Below are 25,233 nucleotides of genomic sequence, written 5' to 3' on the forward strand. Positions count from 1 at the left end.
GTCTTATGTTTTAATTATTACATGAAGAACACGCCGACTGACAGTAAAATACACGCGGCACGTAGCTTCGACCTGGCGCCAAAGGGTTAAAACAGCACTGAGCAAAATAAACAGGCTATTCCCTGGCGACGTTCCGTAAGAAGAGATCCATAATTAATATACAAAAGCCAACTTTACTCTCACACTGTACCTGCTCTTCGATTTCAGAAGCAGCCAGGCCTGCCAACCTAATTACTAAGCGCGGAGTCACGAAGTGGAAACTTGTGACATAATCATCTCAAAATGAATTCCGATGTTCAATTAATTATGCATGTATACTTGTTTGGGATTACAAAGGCAAATATTAATAGATCATGCACGCCTCTCGGAGTAGACCGCCTCATTGGCGCCGAATAATAGAACAGTTCCGTGTTTCTACTTCCGTCAAAAACCTATCAGCAATTAGGAAGAGAAATGGAGACAAGATACAGGGTGTTTAAAAAAATTTTTACACGTGGAGACTGTGTGTCCTCTTTAATGAAGCACAACAGAGAACTATTTTCGTTTTGTTGCTTTCCGAAGATCAAACATCGACGGTCTGATCACTACATACACAGACGGTTCTCAAATAGCGGTCCGCATACGACCGGCAGACGTGCTTTGCACTTCTAGCGTATATTTTTGAAAATTTGTATCACTATGTATAATGGACAAGTAGATAAAATAATAACTCAACGAGTTTGTTGAAGAAAATTACTGAGAAAACGTAAATCTGTTTTCCACAGTATGTTAGAAGTATTTTTATAGCCATTAAATTTCAATTGAATTTTCATTTGTGAACCTGGCAGTTGGCGAGTCCATAAGAGAGTATTGACGTGGCCTAAAGTCTAGAAATTTGGAGACACCCGGTATACATTATACTTCACAGCGTGGCAGGATGCCTCATGAACGATGAGTTTGTAAACATCGAGGAGGAAATGGTCATAGATTATATTAAGGTGGTATGCCAACATTTGCATTGATAAAGTGAAGGGAAAACACATGAGCAGTTTATAGCCGGCATCCGCTCAGAAAACACATCTCGGCAGCTCGATTTCCAAAAGACCCAGCCAGCAAAGGTGATAGAATCATCACAGCTAATCATCAGGCCACTCTCCAACTGCCTAGTGTCACAACACCGAACAATTACAACAACAAAAGATTAAATACAGCAATCAACAATTTTGGCTAGTTAAAATTATAAATTGTTGTCGATGGTGACATTCTGGGTTCTGAAAACGTGCGGACTTGAGAGTACCAACGTTTCGGAGATACATACTGCCTCCATCTTCACGACTGAAGTGAGTCCTGTTCTATCATTCTCCATATATTTTAAAATAAGCGTAGTATGACGAGTCAAATTTTACGGAATTTGGCCTTTTCGTGTTGAACAACAGTACGATTCATTGCTCGATTACTTTCAAATTTCTCTATAAAGTAAATTCAATGCAAAAAAAAAAACATCTTCACAGTGACTGAAGCCGAATTTCTGCCAAACGCACCAAAACGCAGGACCCTCGTCTTCAAGGCCCATTCCCGTCACATTTGACGGGTCAAACCTAGCCGGCTTACTACATAACCTCCGTGGAAAACCACGCATTCCATACCGCGACGTCACCTTCTCCTGCCTGTACTCTGTTCTTTGAGGCACCGTTTCACTGCTGTTTGTACGTCATTAACACTTACGACGTCCTTGACGTAGCTTCAGAACTCGGAAGAGACTAAGTAACATATTGAAGACGACAGACGTAAGACAGATGACGACGTGGAAATGAAAGGCAAAAGAACACATCACATGACAATGAAGTAATGCAGAAATAAACACTGAAAACACTAATTATACACCTTCGTAAACTTATACCACTTTTAACTCTGATTATCTCACATAATCGCCGTGTACATGCGACATAAAAATCCTCTTCTGTTGCTGGGACAAAGAATTGTAGATTAGAAAATGAACAGTTAATGCAATAGCTTGAAATAAATTGAAAGAGGTTAACACACAAGAGTCCAGTGGTAACCATACCCGATAAAATCTATTTTATAGCTTGCGGAACAAGATTTTGGTTACATAAAGATTTATATTCAGATTAAACGAAGTTTCGCACTGCAGTGGCTACTTCAAGCTAAACACAAGGCTCGTAATAGAAGCTTAAGATGTCTCTGTTCAGGCCTTCTCTTTGTATCTTGTTCTCATTAAACAGAATAAACAAGAGACAATTCTCTGTTAAATTAAGCAATCTTCAGAACTGTAATGTGAATTTACATACTAGTATCTGCTCGTGTACTTTTAGTTACCTTCTGAAGACATACTCAACTATTTAACTGGTCGTATTCAAGTGTTACTAACAGAAGGGCGTATAAAACAAAGGTGGGATGGTATGCTCCAATTAAGTACCAGCACGGAACAGAGTCGTTGCTGCAAAGTTGATAGTTGCTCAACTGATCATGATATACGAGGTGCGATCGGAAAGTTTCAAGACTGTGTCAATAGCGGGCGAACCGGATGTAGTACGAGCTTCTGCCGCTAGGGGGTGCGGCCTACATTCATAGTGAATCAGTGTGCCAGCCGGCATCATCGAATTAGCATTTGTTTCTTAGTTACGGGCGTTTTGGTAGTGCATTACACCGACCCTCCTGCGATTTCGGAATGGCGGATTTTCATGAACAAATCAAATTTTGCCAAAGACTCGCCAAAACGGCTACGGAAACCTATGAAATGCTAAAGCAAGCATTTGGGGAGTCCGCAATGGGTCGTGCACAAACTTTTGTGTGGCATTCACGTTTTAAAAATGGCCGAACCTCTGTCGATGATGACGAGCGTTCTGGACGACCATCTTCGAGCACAACGCCCGAAAATGTTACGAAGATCGACGTCGTACCATCAACGACTTGTGCGACATTGTTGGGATAGGCTATGGGACCTGTCAGCTGATTCTAAAGGAAGAACTCCACATGCGACGCATCGCAGCCAAGTTTGTGCCCAAGGCTCCTGTCTGAGGACCAGAAGCAGAATCGACTTCTCGTTTGTCAGGAGCTCAAAGATCTTGCAAGAACCGACCCCAACTTCCTTTCTAAGGTTTCCTCTTCCCAAAGATGAAAATTCAGCTAAAGGGAAGGAGATTTGAGACGATAGAAGAGATTCAGGCAGAATCGCAGATGGTGCTTGAAAGGCTGACAAAGAAAGATTTCCAGGGATGCTTCCAGGCTTGGCAGCGGCGCTGGGATCGTTGTGTTCACTCCCAGGGGAACTACGTACTTCGAGGGTGATGGATGAATTTAATACCTGAGATAAGTGTACGGGTTTTTATAGGCGCAGTCTAGAAACTTTCCGATCGCACCTCGTACTCCGAGTTTATGTACCTCTAAGGTTCATAACCGCGTTCACAAAACCCCGAGCTTCATATCACGCTCAGTCACTTAATCCAGTACACACTCGCAAAATATTTGTCTCCGCTGTTTAGACAAATGACGAAATTAGATTTCAGCTTCGTTTACCCTGTCTCAATTACTCGTCTCGTCACATACGGTCTAAATCTCAGGATTAGTTAAGTGTTATAGTGCGCTACTGACACATTCAGGAAGCAATGCAGCTCTGTTTCCTATTTGAAGTATTTTCCGACGACCAATTCATTTGTATGGGCTGCAGTACTCATCGCAAAGCGAGAAAGTCTGAGGGTGGAAAATGCTCGGGTTGTTTGTACACTCCACACCGAAAACGTGGACTGAAAACTAATCGCGCTGTTCCTCTCAAGTTGTCGTCTTAAGTAAATTGACTTGTCTGTGTTTTCGTCTCAATAAATCCCTGGACCTTGGTTCTACATTACTTGAATCATTTCTGACCGGTACTCGGCTGGTGTCGAAATAAATGTCACTTAATTTATTAATATAAAACATAAAAAATTGATGATATATTGTGTGTGGGTGAGGGCAGAATAACAAATAATTTGATATTTTTTTGGAGCCGGTATAACATACACCTCAATCCGTTTCCATCAGGGATATCGCCCTGACGATGGAGGCAGTAAACACATCTGAAACGTCGGTAAATTTCTACTAGACTACACGGCGAAATAAAACACCCCTCCACATAAATGCCGGGATATTACCTTAAATTAAGTTCTGACCGATTCCTTCCACATCGTTTACAATTAATTATTCACTATGAACCCCTTATTAGACGCTACATAGACTTGAGTTACTGAAGTAGCGTCGCTAAATAAACCATAAACAAACCATATCTGAGAAATCTGCACTACAGCCAGGCGGATATTGTTTGCTAACATCGGCTACAAGTACAACGGTACCCGATCAGACGACGGATAAAGACGTCCGCGTGGAAAAACCGCACACACGTCACTTAAAATGGCCGTTGTTCTTAGTTTTACCTGGCAACAGAGTAAATTGTTCCTGAAATGAAATGTTGAACCCCTGGGAAAATTTCGTCACAGAGGAAATGATTCTGTGTACCTCAGAACCACAGAACGGGTCTGAGGCAGAGCGTGTTGCGAACCGCGTTCATTAAATATTTGTTGTCTCCAAGTTAATCAACGAAATCAGTCAGTCTAAGCCAGATCCCTGGGGGGGACGAGGCAAGGCACAATTAGTGGTACCTCACCAGGTGGAGAATTACAAACACACTGCGAAACCTTCATATTAACAGCTTATTATACACATTTTCTACTAGTGACTTTTCAGGTTCCCACGGCGACGAGTATGAAAACTGCTGTCTTCTGCGATTAAGCCTTCTAGAAGTTTATCGATGTTTTTAGAAGAGTCTGCTGCCATTTGAATCGCAATGATGTAGGCAGTGAACATCTCTGAAACGTCGATCAATATGTACCTGACTACACGGCGCAACATCCCAGAACACAGTAATTTTCATCCTCGTCGTCACGTGTTTAGAACACGCTCCCAAAGTGCCATTGGCAGGGAGATTTGTTCCCATTAGAGATCTTACATAATATTCTGAAGTGTAAGGAAGTCATACGCTCGAAGTCTGTCACAAGGTAAATCTCTGCATCTGGCATACGTCAAGAGAATTACGGTATATATAGAATATTGAAATGAACCACATTATATCAGGGATCATTCACCATATATAGCAATTTTGAAAGAAAAAAAATCCTTTAGGAACGTAAAATCTAAGAGTGACAAATTCCAAAATGAACTCGCAGGTCCATTTAGAGACTTCCAGTCCTACAAACATTACGCTGTATGCATTTTTCTATATTCGGGCAAGATGGTCAGAGGATCTAACTTTATTGGAATCGGTCTTTCTGTACTAGGTGAGCTTTCAGGTTCCGACGCTACATTAAGGACATGACTGTCTTCTGGGATGTTGCTTCGTGCAGTCTGGTACAAACCGCCGTTTCTGAGCTACTCTGCTGATACGTCACTAAACCCGGTAAAATTTCACTTCACATAAACTATAAAAAGCCTCACGGAAAATATGATATAGGCTAACTCCATAGAGCATTCCACACGTCTTGTTCCAATGGCTCATCACTTACCCCCATTAAATCGAAAGTTAATTTGGAATTCGTGAGGCAACCATGTTGTTGTTCGTTCTACAAAAGCATTACATCAGGAATAGTTGGCAGGTTACATACATTCTACTGTATGCACTGTGATTGCTGTAATCTGATAACCCTACCAACATTATGCTAAAAGCACAAATTACAAATGTTTCCAAAATACATTTCCATCCGCTGCCATATTGCTAGCAATGCCGAAATATTCACAGCACACAACTCTTCCATTATAACCACCTGAAACCGCATACAAATCCCATCACAATAAAATTCCACCTTAAAACCATTCTCATGCGGTGAGTTCTTTCAACTTTCGCAATTTTAATCGGTCTTTTTAATGGAATAAAACATATCCTGCGCCCTTACGTTAGAAAACAAGAATTCTCGTAACACGAAGTCAAAGTGGAAAAACATTTAGGCTGCTCTTTGAATTAGCCGGATCACACACCACACTGAATACAAAGTTCAGCTTGCCGGTAGATTTCGTTTCATTTTTACCCCCTTCATGCATCCTTTTACAGAGTTTAATCTTCGTCGTCACGAAGGACAGCGATGTACGATTCAAGCATCATGGCTTCGTGGAATTTCAGTAATGACGACGAGACCAAAACTCTTTACCAGTTCAGCAGCTGCACGTATTGTCCACCGCACGACAAAATTCTAGTCGACTGCATTCATTAACTAATCGATTAATTTATTTCAATTTTATTTAATCCTATAAACCAGAAGCTCTTCTAAATAAAATATAAGAATTCAGTCCGTACCGCGAAGAAAACACGACACTTCACCATTACAAAGATCAACTGGTTGACGCTGTTTAAAGAGCTAATCGCTGTTTACAGTGAGAATCATACGAAACGAATAACTACGAGGTGCGATCAGAAAGTTTCAAGACTGTGTCAATAGAGGGCGAACCGGATGTAGTACGAGCTTCTGCCGCTAGGGGGTGCGGCCTACATTCATAGTGAATCAGTGTGCCAGCCGGCATCATCGAATTAGCATTTGTTTCTTAGTTACGGGCGTTTTGGTAGTGGATTACACGGACCCTCCTGCGATTTCGGAATGGCGTGTGCATCAAATTTTGCCAAAGACTCGCCCAAAACGGCTACGGAAACCTATGAAATGCTAAAGCAAGCATTTGGGGAGTCCGCAATGGGTCGTGCACAAACTTTTGTGTGGCATTCATGTTTTAAAAATGGCCGAACCTCTGTCGATGATGACGAGCGTTCTGGACGACCATCTTCGAGCACAACGCCCGAAAATGTTACGAAGATTCGGCAGGCCATTCACGAAGATCGACGTCGTACCATCACCGACTTGTGCGACTTTGTTGGGATAGGCTATGGGACCTGTCAGCTGATTCTAAAGAAAGAACTCCACATGCGACGCATCCTGTCTGAGGACCAGAAGCAGAATCGACTTCTCGTTTGTCAGGAGCTCAAAGATCTTGCAAGAACCGACCCCAACTTCCTTTCTAAGCTCCGTGTGACTTCTTCCTCTTCCCAAAGATGAAAATTCAGCTAAAGGGAAGGAGATTTGAGACGATAGAAGAGAGTCAGGCAGAATCGCAGATGGTGCTTGACAGGCTGACAAAGAAAGATTTCCAGGGATGCTTCCAGGCTTGGCAGCGGCGCTGGGATCGTTGTGTTCACTCCCAGGGGAACTACTTCGAGGGTGATGTATGAATTTAATACCTGAGATAAGTGTACGGGTTTTTATAGGCGCAGTCTGGAAACTTTCTGATCGCACCTCGTACATGCATTTTTTGTGCTCTGTAATGGAGAATGCAAGAAGTTTTGGAACCATTGGTCCGGAGTGGAAGATAATCGTTTAAAAAGTGCCTGGTAAACGCGAGAAATTTAGCTGAGCGTCAAGAAGACAGTTTATTGCTACTGTCCCATTAAGGAGAACAAATGTTGTCGGTTCTGCTTCACCTCTGTAACCGCAGTGTCTTAAGTAGATAGGCACAAGAAAGTTTGCGTCCTTTTTTGCAAACTTGGACATAGTTTAGGCAATTATCTCTACAGCGTGGCGTTAAATTAGATTTCAGTTTATTCTCTTCGAAAGCCAGTAATACAGAGTGTCCCAAAAAATATTCAATGAATTTGCATGTAGTTACAGCACTGAATTAACCACGTGAACAAAATACAGACATCGTATTTTTTTGTACTGTCCATTAAGACGTCTTTTGATGAAGTTGATAAAGGATAACGAAAATATAGCATCAACCCTCAAAAAAATAAACGAAAATCGACATAAAGGCACCAATAAAAATTCAAACACAACTTAATGTAAAAACATACAACCCAACAGCATTATTTCATCTGGTCAAAAGGTACATCACAACCTTATATCTCTGTTTTCCTCAGGCACATCATCTTTCCTGTATTATTAATACATTTCACTCACCGCATTGCGCTACGCTCTCATCTTTTCCGTCGTAGCAGTCTGGAATACCGTTGCATAAACTCGAGTGAGGAACACAAGCAGAAGTGTCGCAATGGAACACAGCCTCGCTGGAATTGCAAGGGACCATGACATTTCCTCCAGGAACTGCTACGGTCCTGACTCCACTGCTGAGAACTGGCTCTGAAAGTAGACACACAAACTTATTGTACCTCATAGAACAAAATGTAACCAATCACAGAATTAAATTGGGCACAATACACGTATAAACACATTTCTTCCACAGTAGAATGCGACAAGGGGTGGCCATCACATGTTTTAAATTGGTTGTGGTGAAGAACTGTCCACGGTAGAAACGTAACATTTATTTTCATTTGCAGTATAACCATAATATAGCCACGGTGGCCTAGCGGTTAGAACGCTGGCCTTGTAATCCTGGGGTCTCGGATTCGATTCCCGGCGGTGCCCGAATTTATAACTTGTGTTGGGCAAGGCCGTGGTCTAGGCAACACGGAGTTTTCCTCCGTGGCATCCCAACAATTACTCCATTCACACACAGAAGAAGGCAATGGCAAACCACTTCTGGATCATCTGGAAAGAACGTATATGAACAGGTCCCAGTCCGAGAAAAGGATGGAAGGATCCTGTTCATATGGACCTGTCGTCAGACAGAACACTAAATAATAATAAGATAAGGTGGTCTAGCGGTTAGAACGCTGGCCTTGTAATCCTGAGGTCTAGGGTTAGATTCCCGGCGGTGCCCGAATTTATAACTTGTGTTGGGCAAGGCCGTGGTCTAGGCAACACGGAGTTTTCCTCCGGGGGCTTCCCCGGTTTCTCCGTGGCATCCCAACAATTACTCCATTCACACACAGAAGAAGGCAATGGCAAACCACTTCTGGATCATCTGCCAAGAACGTATAAGAACGTCCCAGTCCGAGAAAAGGATGGAAGGATCCTGTTCATATGGACCTGTTGTCAGACAGAACACTAAATAATAATAATAATAAATAATAATAATATAACCATAATAACCCTTTAACCCGTGCTAACACTTGCTAATCATACGAAACGCAAACCGCATAGTTAATGCCTGTTAAAGTAGCCGGTGCATTAAGTTACCAATGGGCTTTAAATGGTTAAATCAGGAATTTCAAGGTCACTGGCCGCAACGGTCGCCTAACTTCGTCGTCCCACGTTGTCTACAATTACATGAAACTAAACCTAATTATATCGACGGTTATCAGAACAACCCCACGAGGGTTAATGAACGAGCTCTTAACGAGGCATAATCCAAATACATGCGCATCTGTACAAATAAAATGGCGGGCAACGGGACCACGGTAATTTAAATTTCACATTAAACAGGGTTAGAGACGACAAGATAAGTCCATTCCGGTAATGAAACAAAATAAGGCGCGGCTACGTTTGCGTAGTTTAGGCAAATAAGCTTGATATTTGTACAGCAAAGTAGCAATGCCCATCAATAATATAATTGAAGTCTATTCAGGGATCAGAGGTTACTGAAGCAGTGGAAATATATGTATGGAAGCAATAAACACACATAATTGATTACGTACGCGTCTCTCAGCGAATCAGACAGCAGCTGATCGCGGACAAACGTCAGAGTATAATTTTCTTTCTTCTTAGTATTAATTTCCACAGTGACGTAATAGAATAAACGTTGTCTCTCCATCAGTCTATTCATATGTCTGCCCGTCTAATAGCGTGCATGATTTCCGAAAGTAACCGAAGGATTTCGATTAAATTTAGTACTGGCGTTCTACATTAAACATTGTAAATCTACGTTCATTTTTCTTCCTACAGGTTGAATATAATCCTTACTTCACGTAGGCTGAGTCTCAAAGAGAACACGCAAGATTTTATCAAAAATGACAAATGGTATAAAACTGTTATAGGGTATACGATTTAGACCTCATTTACATGCACATTTTTAATTCAAAGAAATTTACGGTAAGGTGTAACTTCTGACTGTAGTGTGATTAGCTTCTATTTGTAGTCCTTGGATTTAAAATGAAAGGATTCACCAACATCAAGGCAATCAAAAGCCCAAAGCGACAAAGAAAACGAGTTTCGAAAATACATGTATTCTTCTTCTTCAAGAAGCTTACGTCTCCTACGAGCCTTGCCTGCTGAAGAGTTCCCAGCTTTTTGAAATCCTCGTTAGACGTCTGGCTGGACGCTGGACTTCTCCCTGCCCACACGGCACAGTACAACATAAACCGAAGTCTCGGGTGGGACCGAAGCGCACGATTCCGAGGGCTACACGCCCGACACCGTGAGGCAGGAAGCATTGATAGCAATAAACACCTTATATAAAATTCTAAATAAAGCTGTCCGCGTGTTCACAACCCAAAAAACATCGCATTACGTTTTTGAGAACATTCGCATATACCTCGACACCAGATGCATACGAGAAGCAAGCTTCAAGTTCCGGCCGCTTTAACCCTACGTACATCAGACACGAGTTTGAGAGGACTCCGGAGTCGGTTTGGGAGCTACGGCAATAAAGCAATTTCTGTCCTGCCCTGGACTCAAACCTTGATCGTTCAGGCGTAGTCGGTGGATTTTTTCAGCTTCTTAATAAGCTGCGTATTTACTCTATTTTAAGCCGACATCGACTGTAAAACGCACCTTTGATTTAGTAACAGGATTTCAGTAAAAAAAAATACAAGACGCATTCCAAATTCGGAAATTTTAAATATGAAAAAAAGTGCATCTTAAAGTCGACGAAATACGGTAATTCATTTGCGCTCCGCGCTGGCAAAACATTTAAATAGGTCTGCAGCGGAACCGTGGCGGGTCCATATCTGGCACAGCTTCGAGGCTACTCGGTTATCTCAATTAATATACAAGCATACACACACAGGCTGCCTGAGTAAACACATCGCGTTATATGCTCTGAGGGACCCAAAACCAATCACCACACTGTTCACCAGTATCACAGAGTTGATTGGTGCAGCGGAAGACTCTAAAACTAACTACCCTTACACTCGCAAGATACTCGTGCGTAGCAGTAGGGAGTCATTCCGTTCAAAAGCAACGCGTGTGGCTGTAAATTTGAATGGAAACAGCAGGTCAACAGCGAGTTACCCGGTTCGAACCTCGGCTGGTTTACCGGCTGAAAAAGAGAGAACGTATGAAATATAAAACTAAGAAAAATACGTGAAAAATGAACCTGTCAGATTCAGCCCAACACCTGGAAAATCTCCTTTCAGATGGACTGTTTAACATTCAGACAGCATATAAATTGTGTATGCTATGTGATGGAATGACATATACACAAAAAAAAAACAATTTATTTCAAAGGGTCAGAAGTATTCTGAAACAGCTTAGAACAGCGATCCGAACCTACTGACGTGACTTCGTAGGCCACTGAAATATCCTAGCGCAAGTACGTGATGTGAATAATTTGTAATAATTTGGAGGCTTGCCTGTGATGCGAATAAATTATCATATATTAGGCCTAACTCATATGTTACATCTCGCAGCTCATTAGTCACATTAAACAAGCAAAGGTGCTTCGCCACCACGAAATTTACGTACATATGCAAATCCTCAGCAACTCTGACGAATCATAAAATGTCTTAAAAATATATCGAAATTGCTGCCTTCATTATCAAGGCCAATCATTGTCAACAAGCGCCTCTGAAACGTCGGAGGACTTCTACCACAATACACGGCTCAAAACAACCCCAGAGGCCTTCAATTTCATGTTGTTCCAAGGGTGTCCATTACCCAACGTCTGGAGAGATTTTGGTGTTGCGATCTGCAGGCACGTGACACCTCGCCCCTTTACAAGCTGCATCCAGCCGAAACACAAACACACAGCAGCTTCTGATAAGCTATCTGCACCGAGAGTGTCGATGCATCCTTCATCAGCCCTCACGCGTTCACACATTTCAAGTGCTCACGACAATTTCTGATAGCGATTTGGTACAGTCATGGTAACGTTCTCGACATCTGCCTGAATGATAAAGCAGACGTTTCGGAAGCTGTATTAGTCTGTTGGTTACAAGCAAGTATATGCTTTATACACGTGTCCCTAAAAGACAAATACGTAATATTGACGTATGTAATGGCTGCGCGTATAAATCTCTTTGGACACCCTGTATGTACCCAGAATGCACCACGCTCCTACTTGATTCTTCCCCAATTCAATCTTTCCAATCTTCTGTCATTTGTCGATTATTTCCAGGTTTCTTACATCCACGCTTTCATTGTGTTCTCTTTCTTGCTTAATTAATTTTATTCTGGATAATTTGTTGGTCACGGGTGGCGAGGGCCGATCATAAGTCTAGCTGCCTAATGCAAAACAGAACAAACACACACACACATCCATGCAGAAGTGAGGTTCGAACCAATGATCGCAGCGTTATAGTAGCCGCACTTTAATTGGCTGATTCTAAGTCCACGATAAGTAATGCTGAATTATGCAACCTTCTTCAATGCAGAAGTCTGATAACTTGGGATGAACAAAACATTGACTCAGTTCAGAACTCAGAAAAAAAAAGCCCTTCTCGCCAAGCTGCCTCCAGAGGAGGAGCTGTCAAGAAGAGTAATGTTGTTGGCAGACAATTATTTACAACTGCGCTGATGAATGGAAAGGCGACACAATAGTGTCGGCACTTCTTGGCATCTTACAGGTGTCGAAACAGCCCCCAGTGGTTAATAAAAACAGTTGACAATGGAACCACGGTTCCGGAGAATTTGACATAAATACGTCTATACGGAAAGGAAGTTTATATATTGGCTTTATTCTAAATATTTCCTTTATACATGCTTTACAATTGAGTAAAGTTTGATTAAGACATTGCTTATTTAACTTGAATTAGTTACGCTTAAGATGGGTCTGTGGTAGCTGAATGTAATGTAAAGTAATGAAATGTAATGTAAGGTAAGGTAATGTAATGTAATATTTTATAGGTAACAACAATGCCGAGTAAACAGATGACGTTTCCTAGGTAACAACAATGCCGAGTAATGTAACGTTTCCTAGGTAACCGTTGTTATCGGATCTTATACATTTTCCTGTCAATTTTTCGCCGAATGACCCTTCCGTATAGACGTATTTACGTCAAAAGTTGAGTCGTGTTTCGTCCAAAAGCTTTTCTGTCCACCCGAGGTTCAAACACAAGTACCGCTGTTCAGCATCCTCTGACAAACGAAAGAAGAGAGCAGAGAAAAATACTGAAGATTTTTTCACTCGTCACGAACGAGCACATGAAAGAGTCTATTAGGTCCTGCTAATAATGACACAGCCGACCCTGCAAATCGGATAAAACATTTCCAAATTCATTTGTATTTTAAAATCTCCTAACATTAAAAGAAAACTTATTTCAGGGCTGTAAGCAGCATTTTTCGCAACACTTCGCAATCCCTTCCGAACCTCCGAGTTTTGAAAATTACCTGTTACACCTAACTCCACGTTATCGGTAAGACGGATGTCCGTCACGCGTAGTTAGGAAGGCAACAGATATGCTAGAGCTGCAGGAGAAGATGAAGGGATGGCACAGTCAGGTGATTCACCGCTCATCGACCACCGAATACATTCTTCTATACGTCACGGCGAGAAATACGTGCGTAAAACAGAAGAGAACGTTTTCCTGAAGCCACGTGTGCCTCATCGCAAATAACAACTGACGACTGAACACACACATCACGCGTGACAGAAGCCAAGAGCTCGTGTTAACCGTGCTAGCCTGGCTAACACCTGCCTTACTTTCGTAGTTCGACGGTACGCCATACACTGAAACACACCAAAATCGATTCGATAAAATGATTCGTCAGCCAGCTGCAGCCGATCAAAAGCGACTGCCTAAAGTAGAAGACTAAATTGTGTGCCTTTAAACCAAAGTATTTCGGGGCACATGCCAGAAGAGTACACGAACAAAACGTCTCATTTACAGGAGATTAAACCCTTACGCTCCCTTGGTTTGGTGAATGTGTTTTATTAGTGTTCATACGCCCTGATGTAACCGTCTGCATCTGTGTAGGGGGCAGCATCAGCGTCATGCCCTTCTGGTACTTTCTTTTATACGGGTCACTTCGTATTTTGAGGACAGTAAAAACCCGGATGAATATCAGAGATAAGCACGTGGTTAGAATAGACACAATAAATACGTACAGAGTTTCGGTTAAGAAAAGTAATCAGTCAGATTGTGTTATCACGACAATTAACCAGAGAATCAAAGAACATGAAATTTCATAACGTGGGCAAAGACCTCAACAAATACCACGTATTAGAATGAAAATTCAAGTCGATTCCTCATATAACATCTTCAACCCGACAAAAAAAAATACGATTCTCTCAAAGAAGAGATATATAATGAAACATTTCATTCAGCAAAGGAACTGACTTCTTCCAATGCCAGAATTCCCTTCACACAATACAGAGCGCTCTCCCACGACGATGGCCGACAAGGCAAGATCTGGACTAAAAATACGACCGACATAACGGGCTTCCTGTAAAGAAGGTTCGACTGAACCGGATCATTCGATGGCTTTAACACTGCGCGGTCGAAGGTTTCAGAACTACTCCATATTTCATTCCTTTCAGACTTGCCAATATTTCCAACCGCAAGAAACCAACAGTTTCCGTTTCTCCTTTTAAAGACACCTAAGATAACGTACAATTTCCATGACTTAAAAGACGCTTCTACGGCAAGATATCTCGTTCGTAACAAGCAAAGGGCTGATAATGACCATTTTAACGTTCTGAAAACAACGCAACTTCATAAAATAATCATTCTAAACTTTTATTTATATAACAATTACTCATCGCATTTTCCAATAATTTTAAAATAATGTATCAAAGAACAACCGATTCAGTTTTAGATCGTTAAACGACGCTAAATCATCTGCGCGACTCATAACGTCGAATACGTTCGGAAGATGAATGGTGAGTACGTAATAATTTGCAAACATGACTCACGAACTCATTTCAAGGCAGGATCATTGCAGAAACAGAGGAAAACCATGAACAACTTCAGTCAGGATTCGAACCACGACCCTCAATAATACAAGTCCAAACGTTACCGCTACAATAACCAGATCTCCGCTCGGTCTCGATTCTGAATTAATTTGTATTTTATTAATGCTTTCCGACAAAGAAAACAGTTTATGTCCTCTTATGAACACAGACGACAGAAAACTAACATTATATAATTTAATAAAATAAAATACACTTGAGAGAGTGTAAGCATGTAGAATTGACTTTCGAAAATCTCGATTAATGACGTATTTGTAGGCACGGAATGAGCTCTTCACTTTCTTTAAACCACGGTAATGAAGTTACAAGCATAAACTGAAACACTTCTGTCGTCATGCAGAAATTTGTAAGAGCAGTTGGTGAACAACGAAGTAATCAGTATTAAATTCTAATATTAATGTGAGACACGAAATTCAATAAATTGTTCCAACTGTAATTACGACAGACGACTTCAAACTTCCTTTCCCACGTCATTAAGCAACTCTAACGATGTGTATCAGAGCAGGGCAAAGGTGATTCAGCAATATGACGTATTAAGATCAGACAAAAGATGACTTTCTTCTGGGTTGTAGCGCCGCGTAATCTTTGCTGCTTCCATCATCAGGGCGAAATTAGTACCTCTGATACGTCGGTAAACATCTACTAGACTACACAGCGTAACAACCCAGAAGACAGCCAACTTCAGACTCACCGCCGTGAAAACGTCAAATCCTACATAGACAGATAAAGGAATGAACGCGGAATGAAAAGAGGATCGCAGAGGAACTCAGGATCGCGTTGCAGGACTGAGAAACAATACCAGTCAAAAACTTTCGTCTGCCGCGAACTTCTCTTTTGAAGCTGGAGACAGTTAACAAAAACGATTTCTTCTTACGTTGTTTCGTGCTTGAAAGGGCAGTAACTTTGCACGCAACTGAAACAAACGTTAAACTGTCGCGATAGGAGGAGAAAAACTTGATTGGAATTGACAAAAACAAAGGAAAAGTCTCGTTTACAACCACAACAGTAGACTCGACACTTGGGAAATGTCGGGCGATGTTTGAAAGAAGACTTTTATGTTTCGCATGCGGTAGTTGAAGGGGGGACCTTCGTGCTTATGACACAAGAAAAAAAGTTGAAGGAATATCGAATTTAGGAATCATGACTAGTCCATTTCAGTTCACGGATCAGAAGATTGTACAGTTCTAAGTTTCAACCCCGCGTCACCAAAGCACACTGATTCGTCATTTAGGTCTGAAAGTCCTGGTTTTCAAGGCGGAGAGGACGAAGATGGCTGTCTTCTGGGTTTTTGCGCCGTGTAGTCTGGTACAAGTTTACCGACGTTTCTGAGTTCCTTGCTGCCTCCATCATCAGGGTGATCCTGATGATGGAGGCAGCTTTTTAACCCTTTGAAGCCGAAGCTCGTCTAAATATTTAATAATTCAGCCCGTACCGCAAAGAAAACAGAACACTTCCACCATTAACTAACTAACTAACTAACTAGATGGCTTACCGAACCCGAAGGTTCATCACCGAATTAACCAAAGCCCACCACCGGACCCTGTCCTGGGCCAACAAAATCCAGTCTCCTTCAACTCCTATCTCCCATTGACCCCGCCTGAGATTATCCTCCCATCTACGTCTAGGTCTCCCCAGAGGTCTCTTCCCCTCAGGCTTCCCAAATAGTGGACCCAACCAACTAGATGGCTTACGGAACCCGAAGGTTCATCACCGAATTAACCAAAGCCCACCACCGGACCCTGTCCTGGGCCAACAAAATCCAGTCTCCTTCAACTCCTATCTCCCATAGATCCCGCCTGACATTATCCTCCCATCTACGTCTAGGTCTCCCCAGCGGTCTCTTCCCCTCAGGCTTCCCAACCAATACCCGGTGCACACCTCTTGTCCCATCCATGCGCGCTACATGCCCAGCCCATCTCATTCTTCTCGACTTAATCACCCTGACAATACACTTCACCATTACTAAGATCAATTGATTAACGCTGTCAAAGAAAATAATCGCTGTTTGCAATAAGAATCATACAAGGCGCATAAATATAAAATGAAGAGTTGCTTATTGTTGAAGTAGGTGGAATAAATAGTTACCATTGGGTTTTAAAGAGTAGTTGCAGACATTGAAAGAATTTTAAGAACACCTACCTGAGGGCTGGGGGGTCGCGATGTTTGAATAGCAAGTACTTATGAATCAGCTCTGTGACCAACATGACAGCTTTCGAACTCTTCTAGTTATTCAACTACGTCATCACTGATTGTTCCTAGGCAACTGAGGGCGTGCTCTTACGTGAAACCGCTCAAGTGTCACTGATGCTCGCACATTTGCGTGGGATTGACTGACGCCCATGAAGCTGAAAACCGTCATGATTTACGTACGAACGAAAATAATCCACGTTGAAGGCCAAGGCTTCAAAAGTCCACGCGACGTCACCCTCCACCCTAGAGAACTGAAAATCTCGCAAGGTTAGAATTCATACGGGGTCTGCATCCCACATATGACCTACATGTACGTAATACCGTACAATTCATCGTGACATTTACCTATTTATCACGTTGCTAGCGACAGGCGTCTGTCAGAGAGTCTAAAAAAATTGTGTACTGCCAAGACATGCTAGACTTGGCGGATCTACTCCTCGCAGTCAGATACTGAAAGGACGGACGGACGGACGGACGAGATACTGAAAATATCCCGTAATCCGCAAATTTACAGAAGACACAGGATTTAAGACTTGACAGTAATGATTGATATTTCTGTGCAGCAGTTGATAACACTGGTGAATTGATTAACTTACTTAGGCTGCACAAATGTAATACGATTACGCAATTCAAATAAATACCACAATAAAATATAAGAGATTAAACTCGATGTATGACAACGTGGAACTAAGGAATAAATCTCTAAAAAGATACAGACGAGATATTTTATAAAACAATGGCTGTTTCTGTTGGTTTCTATAGATGTTTTATTTTCTGAAATGACTTTTCTGAGACATTTCGATGGGGTAAGGTTATTACACAAACAGGGAACCAGAGAAACGAGGAAAATATTAAACATTTTCGAAACTGAATAAGAATGAGAGGCATAAGAAACCGCAGGGTTGAGTGCATATGAAGAATGGAAGATTACATGTGTGTGGAGAATGTGAACGGCAAACAGAGACACGAAAGCCTTCTGTTCCAAAGTGGTCTTTAAACTTTAGGTTCCCGCACTAAAATTTCCTTCCATTTTCTTCTCCCTCGTCTCCCAGACACGTGGCATGTGTCCCTCTAACCCCCATTCACCTGGATTTTAAACACTCTAATGGCATTTAGACAGTGATTACAAATGATATACTTCCACATTGTACCATTTTCTCCATCGTTAATTTTCCTTGCTTTGCTGCATTCTGGAATTTAACAAAGACACAAAGGACATTTATTCATGTCTGCTCCGTGACGCAGTGGAAAAAATCTGCACAAACGTAATTTGTATCTACATACACGAACAGTAATTCCAATACCGAGGCATAGGATTTAACAAAGCGCGGACTGTATTCGGAAAACACGTGGATTCAAATTAAAACACACACTTGCACTCCTGTTACATTGGCGTGGCTGTTTCCGCCATGCCACAGTTCAGAGCCAATATTAGTAACACAATGTTGACGCATTCCAAGCTGATTTTGCATACCAAACCGTCTTCCTCAGTATATTTTCGAGGACAAAGTATCGATTCATATCGATTAAATATAAGGAACAGAGAGCTTTAGAAGTTTACAGATGGCGAGACATGTTTCATTCAGTAACAAATACCAAAATAACAGAAGAAACAACATTGGCCACTGTTTCTCGCCGAGATATCTGGTGCGTAGCATGGAAAGTGTTAAGGAGAGAGAGTTCTTTCGATACTGACCACGCGGTAAACAGCACTATGTTGGGAACCTGAAGTTGTGTTTTCAGCTGCTGAGTTTAGTAAAGCATCAGAGCGCCGACTTCCCGCATTACTTCGCAACCATCCACACACTAAATTAAGTTCGGGATCCTAAAGCAGGGTTCGCTTTTATCCCCCAACGAAGTCTGAAGCTTCACTCAAAGGGATTTCAGTGCCAGAGTGACTACATTACACATCTCGAGTCCTTCCACAAAACGACACAGGCAAATACGTCATTGCCTGCAGCAGCCTTGCGAACTAGATTTAGGCACTACAAGTTTAACAAAATCCACTCGCCAACTTCATAATTCATTCTTTCATTCGAGCACTACAAATATTAAACTCATTCTTTGTCACTATCTCTGACTATCGTCTTCTTCAAAATTCAAACTAAACATAATATTATATAAGATGGTAAAGTTGCGTCATACTATGATATAATAAGTATATATTAAATTTTGTCCGTCTAATCACAATAATTCTTATTAAATATTAAAATATTACAATAATTAACATTTTAAAATATTTAAAATATTAAATGATGTTCTATATCGAAATATTCGATTTACATTAGACCATCATTTTTCATGTTTCACGACATGTTTCAGTTACTAAAAGAACCATCCTCAGGTGTATATAATTATATAAAGCTTCAAAACGATAAATAATTCAAATACAATTTTCATACATTATGCTAGCGTACATTTTTATCAGATTTTTACCAGATGTCAAACGATGTTCTTTTTCCAATTAAAAATGGAATAAAAATCTGAAAAAAAACATCATTTGACATCTGGTAAAAATCTGATAAAAATGTACGCTAGCATAATGTATGAAAATTGTATTTGAATTATTTATCGTTTTGAAGCTTTATATAATTATATACACCTGAGGACGGTTCTTTTAGGAACTGAAACATGTCGTGAAACATGAAAAATGATGGTCTAATGTAAATCGAATATTTCGATAAAGAACATCATTTAATATTTTAAATATTTTAAAATGTTAATTATTGTAATATTTTAATATTTAATAAGAATTTATTGTGATTAGACGGACAAAATTTAATATACACATAATATTATATGGTTTAACATTAATGAGACAGCACTTAGATATATAAAATACTTAAATGTTAATCGCCCTGCGTCTCAAGGTATTTGGTCCAAATGTTCATACACTGGAACAAAGCAGAACCAGAAAAATAGGGCAGAAGACTTCTTATTTGCCGTTTTTTCAAAGTGTTAGCAAGGCTATAATGGTTAACACAAACGCTCCACTCCTGAGATGTACGTTTGGCCAGAGCGAATAACTAACTGCTATTTAACAAGCTCATAACTACAGAAGTTATCTCGAGAGGCCCTCCGAGTATCGATAATTTAAAGTGGCCCTTTTCGGTTCCCACGAAACATAACCACTTTGAAAAGAATTATACACACGTATTTTAAAATGACGCGACAGATGTTCATCTGAAATTTAATATTTCGAATTTTAGAAATCAGCTAACAAATACAATGTATTCCAAACGTCATAAGTTACTTCCGTCTTTAAGTCATCATGTTTATTCACTTTAGTGTGAATTTCTTTTGAATAGAACGAAGCTCTAATCTATAATTAAATTTATCTGCAACTAAGTGGAGATGAACAAGCAGGCTTACATACTGTGTCAGACGCAAATTGTGCGGACATTATAAAAATACCCACATCATACAGGATCAAAATGAAACCGACGTTTAGTATCAGTAAAGCTCAAACGCTCAGAAACATACGAGTGTGTAGTTTAAAACACTTCAGTCTGTCAATTCTACTTCCCACACAGTTGAAGTCAACGTAAATTAAAGCGTGGCTTTAATTTGTTTGACAGCTGAGATACGCCTCGCCTATAAGCCACACAAACGCCAGTTTCAGAAATGTCAGAAACTACTTAAAGTCTTTAGAGCTTTAATTAGATAAGCATGATGGAAATTACTGGAATTTCATTAATTACAACTGAAAAATTAGACCTGATGATTATATCAATAACAATCATTAGCTAAGAAAGAGTTCATATAAATTCTGCGGAACTTTTGTACGTGTCGCTTAGTCCGTTTCAGACAAGTGCCCATCTTCGATTTACTGCGAGGAATTTAATTACATTTCATGTAGTGAATTCGTGATAAATGTCCAATCCAAATGAACGTACACGAACTAGCGAGAACACGAAAAATCAATTTAAGACCTAAGTAACATTCTCAAGACGATGTTGCTCTAAATAAAATTTAAGAATTCAGTCCGCACCGCAAAGAAAACACAACACTTCACAATTACATTTATTTTTAATTATATTACGTGTACAATAAAGTGTCTTCAGATTCGCAGACTATAAAATACAAACCGATACATACTTTTATGCGCACATTTAATGAGGATACACGTTTGTAAACTACGACAATATTCTGACGTTAAATCGTCTACATCAGCTACACAAACTGACATTTGTTTTCAGTACGATGAATCTGAAATGTTAATACTTTTACAGCGTTACAGGCCATGACAGAAGCACCGAAAAAGTTTATAATGACACAACTAGGTCAGATTCAACCGATTTTCATAATGTAGTGCCCTCATTAGGCGATACTGGCCAAACAATAACAGATGACCCTGTCGCGTCGTCACTGTCAAGAAAAGAGCTTATTTACTAGTACATTACATAAAACAACACGTCCATAAATTTTATAACATGACTCGGTTCCCGTTCGCACGTAAAAAGCTTGCAACCATCCCAACTCTTGAGAACGAAAAGCCTCTTCCCGCCAAACAGAGCAGATACCATATCGCCATATTTTTGTCTATGGTGGCGTCCCGAGAAACGAACAGGACACAGGGGGAAAGCTACAGTAGGTCAGATGACAATATTCGAAGGTCGGGTCTATTCGGGAGCGGGCGGGAGATTTGCAGCTAATGCCTTCAATCTGAGTTCATGTCACTATGGTATTTGGGCTGGTCTAGCAACGCGGCGTCACAGACAACTCAGCCGTATTCATCTTCAAAACAAAAGCCAATATTAGAAACACGTTTTAAAAAGACCTAAACAACCATGGACTTAATGAACGTCCTCTTTAGCGTGTCTTATAAGTGGAACTTATTTACAGTTCAATCTACTTTAAACTGAACAACTAAATAAGCCAAGAGCAAATTAAAAATATGACTGAAAGAACTTAAAACGTACAGTAAAACAGCAACACAAAAAATATATGAGTAGAAGCAACTCGCGGGCAGCCAGGGGTCCGTGAAACCCCGGCTGACAAACACCACAATCATCAAACCTTCCGCCAAAGACAGCCCGGAGACTGAATGACATGGGATGGGCAGATAGTATCAGGCCGCGTTGCACTAAGAGGACTCAGCTTCAAAACTAGTCGCTGTAACATATTATAACAATTAATTAACATCCTATTATCTGCAGCTGACGGATTTTCACTTTGCCTCACCCATGGGAATTAAACTAGTCAAAGCAATCCATTGTGCTTATCACACCAGCGTGCACGATGTCCACCCAGGGGCATTCTGACCCTGCTTTCACACAGCGTCTGTTATCACTGCTTAATACAGCCACAGTCGAACACGTTTCGTCCGTTACTTGGTCATCTTCAGGTTCATTTAATACTGTCCTGTCCACCTTCTTGTTGTACGTGTTACGTACGGGTAAGTAACACAATGTTAAATACTTGATAAAATGTCATTTGATCGGGTGGCGCCTGTCTTTTGTTTTCAATGTGTGTATTCTTGGTATGTTGTTCGTCGATCCCCTCACCTTGATCCTTTAATATTACTGTTCTTATCGCACTTACATTTAAGCTCAGTTACCCCAAGGGTAAGTTCCCTTCAAGTTCTTTTATTACAATTTGTATTTCTCATTTCCCTGTTCCACCAATCCCCCTAATAAAAATAACAGGTAAAGCGTACAGAATGTGAAGTCATTCTTACAAAAAGTTTTCAAACGCCATTTCAAACGATATTCCATGACCCTGAGATTTGCACGGGTTTGATGCCCGTAATTTACTCAGATGACGGGCTGTCTTCCGGGTTGCAGCAGCGTGTGGTCTAGAAGAAGTTGCTGCCTCCATCATCAAAGCAATCATATCCCTGATGATGGTGGCAGCAAGGACCTCTGAAACGTCGGTAAACGTCTACCACACTACACGGCGCTACAACCCAGAAGACTGCCATCATCGGACTCACCGTCGTAAAACCTCAATTCCTATTATAGTTTACTTCTTCGAAAATTATCGCCGAAATTAAAAATATGCACCAAGACCTACTAATTACTTCTGCAAACAAGTGTTTACTCCGCGAAACAGCTTCATTTCCCTCAGGCTTGTAATAGAGGGGAAAGGGGTTTTATTTTTATCGATTCCCGTTCCCTGGATTTTACGGGTCATTGAAACAGACAAAGATAAGAACAGAACGTATTCCATGACAAATTTTACAGAACCGCCTAAATACGAGACGAATTATGAGAATAGTTAGGACACCTGCTTCGAATTTCGGAGGTCATCCGGTGGGATCTCGCTTCACAGACCGGCCATCCTTCGATTTCCAGGATTATTCTTAATTCACCTGCAACCATCGCTCAGGGTACGAACAAAAAAAATTGTTTTAGAAGAGCAGAGATAATTCTTAAGTGGACGAATTGGTACAGTCGCGAGCATTCGACGGCTTTCAATTGAAAATCAAATCTGTTATTGAAACACTCGCGTCCGGCGCCAGACTGGCCGGGACGCTACAGCTCGCCAACTGAGCCAATCAGTTTTAGCCGTCACCGAAGCAAATTGACAGTGAAATGACATGCAGATTGAAATCAGATTATTAGCTTCACTTCCGACGCACTTTCACCCTCGTCCCTTAGAATTACCCGCTATGTTGACATGTGCTGGGGTTGGTAACACCCATGGAAAACACGACCAATTATCTATCCACTGTAACCCAGTCGACATTAATGTCCACTTTATAATATTCGTTACTTGATTATTCGATTCTGAAATATTTGTATACCGAACGGGCCTCATGGTATTGCAGTCGCCGGGGGCAATCTGTGCGTTTCCCCCACGTCACTAGCTTGCGGGTGGAATAAGAACGCATGTACTACGCAAACAAAAAACATTACCGACTTAGGAAATGACACAGAAAACTGCAAATTAATGCCGCTGGAAAACAATGTTTTCAGTATGGATAGTACATTCTTTATATTACCTATCCCACCCCTCTGATTTCCTTAAGACGTGGAACGCACAGATTCGCCCCAACTACAGCAGATACAGACAAAATGTCTCAGTGACGTTCATTAAACTAGTCCTCATACCCCAGTTAACAAATTACTTCAGAGAAGTCTCAACGCAGGAAACTGACCACTTCTGATATTCATACGAAGGTTATCATGTCCGAAAAACCCAGAAACGTCACCACCAATAGAACCTCATGATTATGAATTCTTGCTGTCGTAATGCACAGACAGACAAGACAGGACTACAGGCAGACAGACACGCACATGGGTAAATTACACGCAGTTACAAATAATAAACGTCAATCATTATCAGAGGTTTAGAGGAACAATGAAATTTCAGCCCACGGGTGCAGCGGCAAAACATCAAAGCCGAAATCAATAATCCCAATAAGCGCTTTAAAATTATCGCTCAGGGAAATGTGGTAATATTTTAAAATATCTGAAATTAAGCTACAACAACAACAAAACTGCATAGAATTTATAATTTATTATTTATTAATCAGTCAGCCAATCATTAATCTTAATAACTTCTAAAAATGATTTATATATATATATATATATATATATATATATATAGATAAAGCTAAAAGAAGTGTTATCAGATGTGAAGTATAAACTATAATTCAATTCAATTCAATTCAATTAATTAATTTAAGTGTTTGCCAACAGCAAGAAGCCAATAACAGGCAAACACTGATAATAAATATAATAATAGTGAAATAATAAAGAAAAATACTACATAAAGAGATTACTTAAAGTTATACATGTACAGTATTAAATGTAACTGCCAAGTACAGACAAACCCAAAATAGAAACAATATTAACACAGAGCAAAATTGAAGAAATATAAATAAAAACAAATAATCCACCTAGGGAACACTAATATAATTGTAAAACTTTAAAGAATATAAAAAAAACAGATAACGAAGCTAGTTCATCTACAAGACAAACCTATCTAGATCATTTCCCTTGTTGAGAACGTTCGCTCAAGGGAGACAATGTTTGTGCTAAATACGTCCAAAGATTTACATACGTCATTTGCAGCGATGACGCACCTCGCTGAAGGACTATATCTTAGCGCACTGCTCACACTAAA

The 25,233-nt window shown here is 40.6% G+C and overlaps 2 protein-coding genes across 10 annotated transcripts in view; one reads left to right on the forward strand and one right to left on the reverse strand.

The window, feature by feature from the left end:
* LOC110826649 (G protein-coupled receptor GRL101) overlaps nt 1–25,233 on the reverse strand; it is a 138,550-nt gene that overhangs the window by 47,689 nt on the left and 65,628 nt on the right. For all 9 annotated transcript variants that reach the window (XR_002542106.2, XM_022057490.2, XM_087357747.1 and 6 more), the window contains one exon: nt 7,962–8,141. Coding sequence is in view for 8 of the 9 variants with exons in the window: in XM_022057490.2 (XP_021913182.1) it covers nt 7,962–8,141 (180 nt within the window). In the remaining variant the exon portion in view is untranslated. The remainder of the gene's footprint in view (nt 1–7,961; nt 8,142–25,233) is intronic.
* Nucleotides 1,048–25,233, forward strand: part of LOC110826656 (otoancorin-like) — a 78,621-nt gene continuing 54,435 nt past the window's right edge. The window contains exon 1 of the mRNA XM_087357787.1: nt 1,048–1,319. The gene's annotated coding sequence lies outside the window, so the exon portion shown is untranslated. The remainder of the gene's footprint in view (nt 1,320–25,233) is intronic.

This window comes from Zootermopsis nevadensis, unplaced genomic scaffold (assembly GCF_977971745.1).
Source record: "Zootermopsis nevadensis isolate Lab colony 2312 unplaced genomic scaffold, Znev_1.0 Znev_ptg000028l, whole genome shotgun sequence".
NCBI classification, from domain to species: Eukaryota; Metazoa; Arthropoda; class Insecta; order Blattodea; family Termopsidae; genus Zootermopsis; species Zootermopsis nevadensis.